Raw genomic sequence first — 14,444 nt, forward strand, 5'->3', positions numbered from 1 at the left:
ACTTTTCATTGTGTTGGATGGTAGTGTGAGGGCATTGCACTATATTGCTGTAAACCTCCCTACCTTGGCCACCCTCAGAACACCAAGGGAGAGGTTGCTGGGACTTTAACTGCTGCTTTTGGGAGGTGTTGAGACTGTTGAGGTCTCGACATTACCTTGGAGACCAAAGGATTGCACTGTGATTTCGGTATGTGATGGCAACATAAAATTTGAGTTTTAAAGGCAAACGATCAGTATATGCAACAAATGCATGGGGAGCTTTTTACTCTAAAACAGTAAGGTGAACAAGAACAGTGAAGTGTCTAGTAGAATACCTAGCCCTTCATAAATTTGTGCATGTTACACCTGTCATTTTTTTCTACATAGCCACAAATGTGCATACTTGTCAATGTGAAAATGAGGTTACTGATAAAACCACACATGCTTGAAGTCACAAAAGTTAAACGTGCAAGTGATGAAGATTGACTGTACCCAAATTTGTTCAACCATTCCCCAACTGGTGGCCACCTCCCTATTTTCCAGTGCTTTGCCACTACAAAAAGAGTTTCTATAAATGTTGTTGTGAATGTAAGATCTTTTCTTTGATCTCCTTGGTGTGCAAGCCCAGTCATGTTATCACCCAATCAAAGGCTATTTATAATTTATTAATGACATTTTGAGGAGGAGACAGACCATACTCTTCACATGGGAGACACTGAGGATTTTTGTTTAACCAACCAGAGTGCTCTCAAGAGCACAAAGAAGAGATGATTACCCAGTCTATATGTTGACCCTTAATCTTTCTCTTGAGGTACAATTATGAATCACCAATTGCTTGTTGCAGGTCTTGAACTGGATTTCCCATAGACATCTTAAACTCAGCATGTCCAAAACAGAATGCACTATTTTTTCCCCCAAAGCTTCTTCTCTTTTTGACTTTCCTCTCAGCCTGTGGGCTATCTTTGACTTCCCCTCTTACCCAGCCAATAGATCTAACATTTCCACATTTTTTTCATTTATTTTTGCAGCATCTCTCATATATTTCGCTTTCTTTCCATTCATATAGCTACCACCATAATTTAGCCCCTCATTGACCTTCCAGACTATTGCAATAGCCTTCTAATGTCTAGTTACTGATCTAATGGTTGTAGGATGCTCTTTTCCCATTCCAAATCTATCTTCCGCTAAGTTACCAAAGTGATTTTTTAAAAAAAGGTGTTATTCTGACCATGTCATCTCCCTATTCAATGAGCTCTAGCGGCCAACTGTTTTTTAGTAACTCCAGGATCAAATATAAACTCCTCTGTTTGATATTTAAAGCTCTTTATGACCTGGCTCATTCCTATCTTTCCAGTCCTCTTACTTTTCCTTATGCACTCTATGATCTGGCTATACTATCTTGTTATATATTCTGTGATCCAGTTATATTGGCCTTCTATGCTTCCTCAAACATAACTCTCCATTTCCCATCTCCCTGCCTTTGCATTAGCTATCTAAATTTCTGGGAATGCTTCACCCCATCATCTCTGCCTCTTGGTTTCCTGGCTTCTTCTCAGATTCAATTGACATCTCACCATCTGCAGAAAGCCCTTTCTAGTCCCCCAGCTTTTTTCCAGTTGCCCTTTTCTGATTATAGAAATTTTATTTATTTTTTATTTATTTTAAGTTTCATCTCTATTTTATTTTATTTTAATTTATTTTTTAATTTTTAAATTTAATTTATTTTTATTTAATCTCTTTATATCTTGTACATAATTACCTATTTACATGTTCTCTACTGCATTAGAATATAAGCTCTTAGAGAGTAGGATTGTTTTTTAAACTAAATTAATTATTTTGATTTAATTTTAAATTTAATTTAAATAAAGAAAGTAATTTATTAAATTTACTTTTATTTAATCTCTCTATATCTTGTATATAACTACCTATTTACAGGTTCTCTATTAGAATATAAGCTCCTGGAGGGTAGGGACTGGTTTTGTTTTGTTTTGTTTTGTTTTTACCCTCATTTATATACCAAGCACTTGGTAAATCCCTGGCAACAGTGAACACTTAATAGATTGTTGATTGTATTTTTGGGGTGGCAAGGATGACACCCACAGTTCAAGGTATAGAAAGACAAATCACAGCTCAAAACCAGAAGAACTTCCTAACAATTAAAAAACCATTCAGTTCCCAACTGTGTAAAAGTGGCGTAGTCTGCCTTAGGAGGCAGTCAGTTCTCCATCTTTGGAAGTCTTCAAGAAGAGGCAAGATGGTCATCTGTTTGGCAATGTTGTGGAAGGCTTCAGGAAGGAGTTGGACTAGATGAATCATGAGGTCACTCCTAACCCTAAGATTTTATGACAAAAATCTTTATCAAGCATGGAACTAAGAAAGAGGAGGAATACAAACTGCTAAAGATATATCTCAGGATGCATTTTTTATATTACATTATATCTCATCTACTAATATGTATATGAATAATTTAGATAAGATATTTTTCTTCTAATGACTGAAAAATTTCCCCGTATTTTATATCTATTGTTATTTGGCTTTTCTCTAATTTACTCATTTTTTTTTATCCTGGGGAGATTGATGCTCCATACTAGGACAGAAGGAGAAGTGTCAACTAATACCTACCTATCAAAGGGTAGAGGCTTATTCAGGAGATTGCAAACAACTGCCTCAAGGTGGAAATTTGCTATCTGGGTGATAGCCTGTAGAACAAAATTGAAGTTTTGTTCCTTAAGCCTGAGGATGGGCATGTGACGATAAATTGAGCTCAAGATATCCAACAACTGCAAGGAAAAAAATAATAAAACTAATTACCACTTTTTTATGAATGTGATTTTTGCATATAAATAGTGAAAAATGGCTAGGCTTCGGAAAGTCCCATCCATTTTATGGGTCCAATAATCTATAGTTGGTTAATGAATAATAATTATCCAGACATATGGTAGGTGTATTTCTCAGTCATGAGCCTTCTTCCTGAACCAACAGTTGGCACTCTAGACAAAGATAGCTGAAACGATAGTAACTGAGATCATGAGCTACCAAAAACCATGCTATTCTTTGCAAGGTTCTTGAATGCAAGTTCACTTTCTTGTAACATTCTTGTCAAATCATCTGTGATGATTGTTGTCTATAGTTAGCTTTGGAGGATGCTCACCTTTGGCACTTTTTGGGCCATTCCCATCTCAAATCTCATTTGTCTGGTTGTAGTATGGTACTTGAATATAGTGAAGGGCTTATTGGTCCTCAATACCTTACTTTTTTGCTTGGTATTTCTTCTTTTTAGTTCCAAGTAAGAGAACATCTTTAGGAATCTTAAAGCTCAAAATGGATTAACAGATGATGCTTCATTTCTGAATAATAATCAGTGTTTATTTATGCATGTGTATAGCTGGGAATTGGAGATAGTTTCTACTGTCAGGAAAAAGTCCTCAATGTGTGGTTATGTGAGCCTCTGAGAGATGCTGAAATGGCACATCTTAAAAGGACAGCATTACTTTTCCCTTGACTTGGAGGATAGGAGGATAGGCAGGCTATGCACATTGGTATGGGGGTGAGAAGAGATGCTGGGTTCATGATTCGAGAGAATGACTGAGAGAGATGGAGGGGGTGTCTGGAAGCCAACCACCACTGCTACCATGAATCACCAGAAGAAGGTGATGGCTTTCAGGTTTGCCAGTTCTTAGAATTCTCTCTGTCCTGTTCCAGACACATTCTCCAGATGACGACAGACCTCTCTGATGTTTCTATCTACTTTCAACAAGTAGCTGCCTGGGTATCTCTGAATAGGGAGTCCCCAGTCACTCTCACTCTTCTTTTTTCTCTGTCAATTATTGGATGACTTTTCACTGGGTGACAGGGCACAAGAAGCTGCTTCTTCTGTAAAGGTCCAGCTCACTGGAAGGGATACAGTAGTCTCCCCAACTCTTTTGTGTCTACATTTTTTTCTCTTCTTGATTTCCCCCTTGAAGCCCCAAGTAAGCTCAAAATTCCCTGACTGGGTAGCTAAGTCACCCTGTCAGAAAAAGTCCTGGTAGTAATGACCCAAAGCCCCTTCCTTGAATCTCAACTAGCCTCTAGTTCCCTTGGGGGGTGGGAAACCTCTTTTTATTGCTATTATGAATAACACCAGTCCTCAGATCCAGGCTCCTTGTTCCCTTCTCCCAGTGCCTGGTGCTGCTAGACCCAGGTTAAGAACACCACAAAAATTTACGAGACTACCGATTTGGGAGAGGTTGCCCAGTCTGTCCAGGGATCCACCAGGGTACCTAATTCCACCCAGGACTCCAGTGGGCCTAATCTGTTTCCATCTTTAACCATGACTGCCCTGCAATCTTTCTTCAATAAAGCTAGCTTTCTTTACTGTCTTATGAGTTCCATATTTCCTCATACTGGACACTGGTATTCTGAACCTTCATAAATCTGAATTAAGACATTCTTCCTGAAAGTAGTCTGGCAGAAACTAGGCATACCTCAACATCTCATACTGTATACAAAGATAAATTCAAAATGGTTCAGATTAGGCATAATTAGCTTAGATAAAATGGTTTAGACAAAAATGGTTTGGATAGACATTTAGACATAAAGGGTTATATCATAAGCAAATTAGTGGATCATGGAAGGAATTTCCTGTCAGAACTATAGACGGGGAAGAGTTCATGACTAGAGTTAGGGAGATTCACAAGAAGTAAAATGGATAATTTTTGATTACATCAAAAATGGTTTTCCACAAACAAAACCAATGTAGCTGAAATCAGAAGGAAAGCAGGAAACTGGGAAAAAAATTGCAGCAAATTTCTCTGATAAAGGTCTTATTTCTCAAATATATAGGGAACTGGTCAAATTTACAGGAATCAGAGTCATTTCCAAATTAATAAATGGTCAAAGGATATAAATAGATAGTTTTGAAAGAAATAAAAACTATCAATAGTCATATAAAAATGGTCTATCACTAAGAATCAGAGAAATGCAAATAAATACTCTTGAACTACTACTTTACACTCATCAGATTAGACAAAAAGAGAATCAGACAAAAAAGAAAAATGACAAGTGCTGGTAGGGGTGTAGGAAAGTAGATACACTGTTGTATTGTTGAGGCGGGGGAGGAGCAAACTAGTCCAACTATTTTGGAGAGCAATTTGTTATTATGCCCCAAAAGGTATGAAACTATACATATCCTTTGACCCAGTGATACTGCTACTAGGCCTATGCCCTAAAGAGATCAAAGAAAAAAAAGGGCTGATATGTACAAAAATACTTATAGCAGCTCTTTTTGTGGTGGCAAAGAATTGGTAACTGAGGGGCTGCGCATCAGTTGGTGAAATGGTTGAACAAGTTATGGAATATGAGTATGAGGAAATACTATTGTGCTGTAAGAAATGATGAAGATGATGGTTTTAGAAAAACCTAGGAAGACTTATATGAACTGATACAAAATGAAGTGAGCAAAACCAGGAGAATAATTTATGTAGTAACAATATTGTGCCCACGCAAAGATTATAGGATCATAAATTTATTGCTGGATGAGATCATGAAGCTAAGTTCAAACCTCTCATTTTACAGTTGAGGAAACTGAGGCACAGAGAGGTGAAATGACTTCCTCAGGGTTACATAGTTACTAAGTGTCAGAGGTGGGCTTTGACCCAGATCTTCCTGAATCCCAGTCAATTTCCCTATGCTTCTCTCCCCCCACCCCTTTCTCCTCACCCTACTTCTCTTCCTCCTTCATGCCACTCTCCCCTGCCCTCCTCCCATAACAGCTTTCAGGCTTACCTCTTTTTCCAAGGTAGCTCCTACTTCCTTTAGGATAGTGATTACCCACACGCTACATGCCTTTGAACATTCAGAGTTGAGGTTCTCCATACCATCTAGTGATTCTTCTAGGAATGCTAGGATTTCTCCGTTGGGGATGTATTTGCTAACAATCTAGGATTTCAGTCAGAGATATTGATTGGTGTTATTAATCATGCTTTCTCACTAGATTGAATTTGATATTGCTTCAGTGTCCTAACATTTATTTGATTTTTCTAAGCCTCTTATACACACAGTATACCCTTTGATTCCCATAAAAGGGCTTGAAAAAAAACAAGGCATTATTGCATTCATTTTGCAGATGAGGAAACTGAGATTCAGGGTAGTTGGTTTCTGGCTCAGGGTCAGGAGCAGTGAAAGGATTGGCAGATATCCTTCAATTACAAGGGATTTTTCTAAGTAGCTTTTCATTGAATCAGAGTTACGGGTGGAAGGGAACTTATAGGTCATTTAGTCTACCCCCTTATGTTAGAGATGGGGAAAGTGAGATCCAGAAACATCAAATAATATATCCAAGTCAACACAGTAGTACATGGCTGTGTTGGTAAGCAAAATGGGCTCCTTAGCACATAGTGCCCTTGAAGAGTTTGGCTTTAGTTTGCTTTGAGTAATTCAGTATATTTCATTGAGCCTTACTAGGTTCTAAGCCCCAGGCCCAAACCCCTACTAGGTGTGGAACCTATGTGGGTGTGGATTGGTGACTGGGGTGGGGCCCAAGGTGGGACAGGCCAAGGGGAGGTGCTAACTCCAGAGCCATGCCCTATTAGGTGTTAACCTAACCTATGTGGATGTGAACCTTCCAGGGTACTAAGGGGAGGGGCTAACTCAAGAACCTGAGCTCTGGTCATTCAGATGATGTTTGATGACATCTGAAGCCCTATAAGGAGGGAGGACAGAGCCATTTGTGCAGGGCTCTGAGATGGTGTTGATGAGGAGACTCCGGGCAGCTGTAGCTAAGGAGCCCTCCAGCTTGTAAACCCGGATGCTGAGACTTTGTTGAACTCTGGTAACTATGTATTGGGATTTGAATCAGACAAAGTCTGTGTGTTGATGTTTGTAATTACTTTGTATTTTGTTCTGAAGTTCAGGGAGCTGGCTTTTTCCTCTGAACTAAGTGAATGATATTTGTATGCTGAATTAAAGTAAGCTCATCAACCCCTTCACCTTGCTTTCCTTAGTTAAGCAGATCAAAAGAACCTGTGCTGTTGGCAGCTTTCTGGGTGCTGGCTGTGGGTGCATCTTACACCCCCACAGAAGCTGCTAGCTAGATTGTTGAAACAATGGCAGAGACTGGCTTTGAGGCAGCGGTCTTTTGCCTCCAAATCCAGCACTTACTCTATCTACCCATCATGTTCTGATATAAGTTCAGATTTATTGAAGGCCAACAAGGCTGAGGAGGGTGGTTTTTTAAAAAACATTTCTAGCTGCTGCAGATTCCATAAGGGGAGACAGATATTCTTTAGTGGGAGAGGAGGATAGGGTTCTTAACAATGGGCACAATTTGGCAGGATTTGGTGTTTAAAAAGAGACCACTGCCTCTAAGAGAATGTCATGTTTCCATGGATAACATCCTTCCTCAGAAAGGGAATCAGAGCATCTGGAGGTAACTGATAGACAGAGGGTTGGAAAGCATGAGCACAGAGATATTTCATGGCAAACGGGAAGAAATGATCATGGGGGAAGCAGGGAGTAGTAATGAGCTGCATATTCAGGGACACAGGAACATTTCTGCTATAAGGACATGCTTTTATCCTCTCTGCCTCCTCTAGGAAGGTGAAAGGGACAAGATCTACAAGGCAAAAACATATAAACTGTTTAGAAGAGGGAACTCAAAATAAGTACTTTGGTAGCTTTAATTCTATGCAGAATTCAGAGAATAAAGATGGAATAAATAAGTATAATGACCAGGAATCAAAGAATAGCAATAGACAGAATAGACAGAAAAGGAAGAGAAATAATTAAGAGAATAAGGGAAATAAATCCCTTTTCAGAAAAAAGCACAGAAATTAAGAAAAATGATAATTACTGAAATAAGTTAAATGGAGAGGAGAAAGAGTGGATTTTACTTGACAACTTAGCTGATAGGAAAAAGGGAAATAAATAACTAGATTAGAGGAAAAAATAAATGGAATTATCAAGTTAAAATACTCCAAAATAGGGAAACAGGAGATAAACAAGAAGGGGTGGGACTTGAAGGTGAGGGGAAAAAGCCAGTGGGAATAGGTTTGGCTTAAAGGAGATTAAGCAAAAATAGAGTTGAAGTATTGTCTTTACAAAGGAAGAGGAACAAAAACAAAATCTAATTTTGAAAAAAAATAGACATAAATGGAAGAAAATAAAAACCATACTCTCATAACTTTAAATATGAATAGATTGAACAATCCAATAAAATGGAAAAGATTGGATAATATATATGGACCAGAGGAATGTATTTATGGGTTCTTTATTCTAAGATCCTGCTTTTGGCAGATGAAAGCAGAATCCTGTGAAGCTTTCAGGAGCCATTTCCAACTAGGCAATACTAGCGATGAGACAAAAATTTCTTAAGGAGAACTGAGGATACCTATTAAAATATGAGGTTTGGTTACTTAAGGTTAATAACTTTAACTTTACCATGTCTAATAATAAAAATCAAAGCTAGTATTAGGGGTAGTTTTCATTGCACCTTTGCATTAGCATTTACACAGCTCTTTATGGTTTGAAAAACAACTAACATATCATCTCATTTGATATTCCCAACAATTCTGGGAGTTAGGGATTATTATTTTCATTTTCAGTTTACAGATGAGAAACCTGAGGCAGAGAAAGGTTAAGTGACTGGGCCAGGGTCATACAGCTAGTAAGTGTCTGGGAAAAATTTGAACTAAGATTTTCCTGACTCCAAGTCTAGCATTCTATCCACTATGCCACCAAGAGCTCTACTTTAGTGTTTGTGACAATCATTAATCAGTCAAGACCAAAGCAGTTACAATGCTGAATTGTGTGTACAGAGGACATTAAAGAATGCTTGTCACCCAAGACATTTGTATGAGTGTAGTGTGGAGTATTTCTGGCAAGTTTTTATAGATGAGGAAACAGCTTCAAAGCAGTTGACATCTAACTCTGGCTCAGGAGTAGGGACAGAGAGGTATCATCAATATAATTGCAAGCTGCTTTCCAGAGCATAGGACAATCATAGATTTAGAGCTGGAAGACACCTTAATGGTCATTGGGTCTGATCTTTGAATTTTTCAGATGGAAGAAGTATGAGACTGAGAGTGATGATATCCACAACTAGCTATTTTAATGATAAAAAGTTCTTTTCAAGTCTGATTGCTTTGAGGCAAGGGGGTCCTTAGCTTGTAAATAGCCAGATCAAAGATGGGGAGTCTGTAGCCCCAAAGCCACCTGTGGCCCTCTAGGTTCTCAAGCGTGGCCCTTTGACTGAATCTAAACCTCAAGACCACAGGTTCCCCACCCCCGATCTAGATGATTTTTATAGACTTAATCAGGAATAGTATTCCAGGATTTAAGAACCATTCCTTAATTAATGAGTGGTCAAAGGATATGAACAGGCATTTTTCAGATGAAGAAACCAAATCTGTAAATAGTCATTTGAAAAATCCTCTCAATCACTAATAACTTGAGAAATGCGAATTGAAACAACTCTGAGGTACCACTTCATATCCATCAGATTGGCTAAGATGACAAAAAAGGAAAATGAAAATTGTTGGAGGGGATATGGGAAAATAAGTACACTGTTGGTAGAGTTGTGAATTAGTCTAACCATTCTGGAAAGCAATTTGAAACTATGTTCCCCAAAGTATGAAAGGTTTTACTAATACCCTAAAGAAATCAAAGAAAGAGGAAAAGGACCCATATGTACAAAAATATTTATAGCAGCTCTTTTTGTGGTGGTAAAAAATTGGAAACTAAGGGGATGCCCATCAATCCGGGGATAGCTGAACAAATTACGGTACATGAATGTAATGAAATGCCATTGTGTTGTAAGAAATGGTGAAAGGGATGGTTTTAGAAAAACCTGAGAAGACTTCTATAAACTGATACAAAGTGAATGGAGCAGAATCAGGAGAATTTATACTGTAATAGCAATATTGTAAAGAGAATCAACTCTGAAAGGCCTAGTGACTCTGATCAATACAATAACCCACAACAATGCAAAAGGGCTTATGATGAACCAAGCTGTCCATGTTGGGATAGAGAGCTGATAAGATTCAGACTGCCGATTGAAGCACATTTTTCTTTTTTTCTTCCCTTTTACGGAGGGAGGGAGACATGGCTAATGTGGAATATTGTTTTGCAGGACTATACATATTTATAAAGGGTTTTGTTTTCCTTGCCTTCTCAATGGGTGGAGGATGTGGAGGAGGAGGGAAAGATTTGGAACTGAAAATAAAATTGAATTAAAAAAATTATTCCATTGTATTCAACAGTTAGGAAGTATTATGCCTGCCATACTTTACCATTTTATTTATGTTTATCATGATATTTGCTTACTGGTCTGGACATATGTATCAATTTTGTACAGTATTTAACCCTTGGGTACGATCTAATCTTTACATTTACCTTCTTTGTGGCCTTCTGGTTGTTCCCTTTACATGACATCTCATTCTCCCCCTTTATGCCTTTGTACATTTGGTCCCCACTACAGGGGCTCCTGCACCTCTTTGAATTTGCAGCTCTATTCAAAGCACAGATTAGAATCTATATTATATATGAAACTTTTCTTTGTCCCTCTAGTCATGAGGATTCTTTCCTTCTTAAAATTACTTTATTTCTATTACTTTGTCTTTATTTAGTTTTGTGTGAACTATATCCTCTCTGCAGGCTTTTTGAGGACAGAGACTGTTTTCTTTTTGTCTTTATGTCATAGCCGTTAGCATTTTGTCTTGCATACAATAGAAACATAATAAATATTTGTAGAATGAATGAATTTTGGTGGGCAGCCCAGTGACCCCTCTTAATCCAGTGGATCATTTAGGGTTGTGGGATGATTACTAATAAAGCTGTGTTCTGGGTTACTCAGAGGCACAGTTTAAAAGTGACTGTGGGTGAAAGAAATATCTCATGAGCTAAGAAAGAGTTCCCTTTATTCTCCAGCTCCATTCCTTCACCAAAATTACCTTAGCCATATTAGATACAATCCAGAGCTGGATGTGGTTATCAGTAGACTGCAATCCTTCCTGCAGATGCCTTAGTTTCTCTGTTTCCTGGGGCAGATCTAAAATCACCAGAGGAAAAACAGGGTCAGAATTCAGAGTGTGTTAAAGTTAGAGCAAGAGTTCTTAACCTTCCTGTGTGTGTCGTATTCCCCTTTGGCAGTCTCATGAAGCTTACTGATTCCTTCCCAGAATCAAGCTTTTAAATTAATAAAATACCTTCAATTGAAGGGAAACCAATTATATCATAACACAATTATTAGAATATAAAAAAAAAACAAGTTCATGGACTCCAGGTTAAGAATCCCTGGTTACAGAGACTACTTATACTGTGATTTCCCAGCATATCAGCTGTAGCAAGACTTTGGCATCTTAGTTTAGGGCTGGTTATTATGCTTATAAGTCTCTATTGTGTGTGTGCAGTGCTACACGTGAGATGTGTTTCAAAAGCATTAGATAAACAGGCAAAGGTCATTCTGAGATGGGTTTTCCAGAAAAAATTTTATACGTACACACAAATATATACATACACATATGTATGTACATATGTGTGTGTGTGTGTGTGTGTGTGTATGTATATACCAGAAAGGAAGCTAGTGTCTTGCCAACTTATCTGAAATATGAGCTGACTAAAATATTCTACTCTAGTCAAAACCAACCAAGATTTCAACTTTCTTCCTGCTGGGTCCCTCAAATGTCCTCTGCTATATCATTCACTCAGTTTCAGTCTCAGTCATGATTCAGAAAAAAATATTTCTTCAATAAATAATAGCACCATTTTCCAAGGGAATTTTGAATCTTATTTGTTTATCCTTTTTCACTTTTCAGTCATCCCCAACATCTCTCAGCTTATATAAACTGAAGTTTCCAATTTAGAACATCAATACCTCTGAATGATCACCCCCATTTGGATAGATAGTTATAAGATTATTGGTGTTTGTCCTGTCTATTTGCATGTCAGAAATCTGCTCTCTCTCTTTCTCTCTCTCTCCACAACACACATAAATGCATATTCATATATGTGTACATATATATACATATAAACATGTATTTACATATCATACATGTAAATTGAAAATATACTAATTGAAATCTCATACCTTCCCCCCACATATATATGTATAATACCCATCCAATGACACACAAATATATGTGTGTGCATACATGTATGTTTGTGGTAAATGTATATGTATGTGTGTATATACGTACACATACATACATAGTGTGAGATCGCAATTAAAAATGGAGAAACTGGTGTTTTCCCCCCAGTTCTTCACCCCTTGGTCTAAATAAATGGTGCAATATGCACATTCCGATGTATGTTGAGAAGCTGTAAGCAAGAGACTTTTCTCTTTAGTATGGCCAGACTCAATAGAAAGCTCTATTTGGCTGTTGGATTCTGCATCTGGCCTCTGTCCAGGGTTATACTTTGAATGCTTATTTTAGATAGAATTTCTTTGCCTATACTTAGCGATGTTCATGTAGGGTCATGCTATTCAAGTAAAAAGAACCCACAAAGGCATTTTTTCATATTCAACTTTGAAATACATCTAACCTTTGAAAAGTAGTGCAATTTAGTATTAAAGAAAACCATGTAGCAGAGGAAGTTATAATATGACCGGCTGCACTGTGCTTTAATTTGAAACTCATAATATTTAATATCTACTTACTAGTAGAAATTTACAATGCTTGGTTAGGAAGAGAAAGAAGGAGTTGGGAGGGGAGAAGGAGAGAAGGAATATTTGACAGCAGAAGAAAAGAGACAGTCGTCTTTTTATCAAGTGGTTTCCTCATGTCTTTCCTCTCACCTTTGAGATACAACAGACCAATTACAGCATCAGCAGCCCATAGACGGATGGTAGGTAGGGTATCACCACAGTGAGGTGCAAAAAGTCCAAGAAGAGGACCCATTTTAAATCTCTCTGGTGACTATAGAGAAAGAACAAAGATAACCTCAAGATTTCTCACACAGGAAATGACATTCCACTATATCCTGGACATCACATTTAATTCCACTCATTTCTTTCCCACAAACCCCAAGGATTAAAATGAGATTCAAATTTTCCCTTAAAAAGAGGTTAGTGGTCCCCTCTCATAACAGCAACCATTTAAGGTCCACGGGGAGAGTCATCTCATTCTGTGCTTGTCATTCTTGGACTCATGAGTTTGGGGAAATCCTCTCTTCAGTAAAAATATATTTCCTTTGGGGGTAGAGATTTCAAAAAATAAAAAAATAGAAAAGCCTTTTATGTTTTCCTAAAGACTTTCAGTTAAGTTTTCTTCAGATTCATTCATCTAAAACAGACTAGTCTACTTACTTCATTACTACTGGTCAATGCCTTTGAACAGATCTGCAAAGCTCTTTCTCTTTCCCATTCTTTTGATGAAACAAACCAGATTCGCAGAAGCTATTGGTAATTAAGAAAAAGAAGTAGATTGTTTAGTTTTAGTTTTCTTCATCACAGAACTCTCTATCCTTATTTCTCTGTCTTTCTGTTTCTCTGTCTTCCTCTCTGTGTGTCTGTCTGTGTCTCTGTCTTTCTGTCTCTCTGCCTGTCTGTCTCTGTTTTTCTCCTAACTCCCCTGGCCTTGCCCTCTCTCTAACCGTGGCCATGGGGAAAAAGCTCAGCATTGCTAAATTATGAGTATCCTTAATTTTTTTTTAACATGTGGAAGGAATCATCTGTCTATCACTGGGGGGAGAGAGTTGAGGCTGACAGTAATTGTTCTTTGTATGAATGTGTTATCTCTTCTTCTAGGTTGTGACGATTGAGGACAAGGACTGTGTCGTTTACTTCCTCTTTATTATCCATCATACACAACATGCAACATCATGCTGAGCACAGAATAGAGGCTTAATAAATACTTGTTGGACAGATGAGTGAGTGGCAGGAGCAGGAACGTAATCTGAAAGGAGGAGGATGTTATTTCTCCCTTTTCCCACAAGTCAGAGAAGCCTGTGAAACAGGTGGTGTGGAATAGGAAGAAATAAAAGAGAGTTGGACAGAGGGGGACCAGAAGGGGAACAGAACAGGTTTGGGGTAATGGGTGGAGAGTCAGAATGGAAATGAAAGAGAATAGTCATCAACTCAAATGGGGCCAACTTACATTAAACATTTCATGACATTCTTCTGGGTCTTGGCTACTCCACACCAGAGTTCTCATAAGTTTCCCAAGGGCATCCATGGATCTTCCATAGAGAAACTGAAACCAGAAATGAGTCTGTGGGGCTCAGCTTGAGCCAAGGTAGCTGTTGTCTTACCATGATTTTTTCAGAGAATGCTAAAGAAGATTATAAAAGCAAGACTGCTAGACTTACAGTTGGAAGACTTGGGTTCAAATCCCAGTTCTTCAATTTACTATCTATATGATTTTGGACAAGTCACCTAATCTCTCTGGGTCTCAGTTTCCTCTTCTGTAGGAGAATGGGGCTGAATTGGAAATCAGGGATTCTTAACCTGGGGCCCATGAAGTTTTTGTTTTAATTTTGATAAGTGTATT

General features: G+C 38.0%; 1 protein-coding gene across 1 annotated transcript in view; it reads right to left on the reverse strand.

Annotated features, from left to right (window-relative positions):
* Nucleotides 1-14,444, reverse strand: part of MROH2B (maestro heat like repeat family member 2B) — an 84,203-nt gene that overhangs the window by 15,036 nt on the left and 54,723 nt on the right. The window contains exons 27-32 of the mRNA XM_036746584.1: nucleotides 14,052-14,147; nucleotides 13,262-13,351; nucleotides 12,752-12,872; nucleotides 10,908-11,005; nucleotides 5,746-5,898; nucleotides 2,602-2,759 (exon numbers count right to left, since the gene is read on the reverse strand). Of these exons, the coding sequence (XP_036602479.1) occupies nucleotides 2,602-2,759; nucleotides 5,746-5,898; nucleotides 10,908-11,005; nucleotides 12,752-12,872; nucleotides 13,262-13,351; nucleotides 14,052-14,147 (716 nt within the window). The remainder of the gene's footprint in view (nucleotides 1-2,601; nucleotides 2,760-5,745; nucleotides 5,899-10,907; nucleotides 11,006-12,751; nucleotides 12,873-13,261; nucleotides 13,352-14,051; nucleotides 14,148-14,444) is intronic.

Source organism: Trichosurus vulpecula, chromosome 1 (assembly GCF_011100635.1).
Source record: "Trichosurus vulpecula isolate mTriVul1 chromosome 1, mTriVul1.pri, whole genome shotgun sequence".
NCBI lineage: Eukaryota > Metazoa > Chordata > Mammalia > Diprotodontia > Phalangeridae > Trichosurus > Trichosurus vulpecula.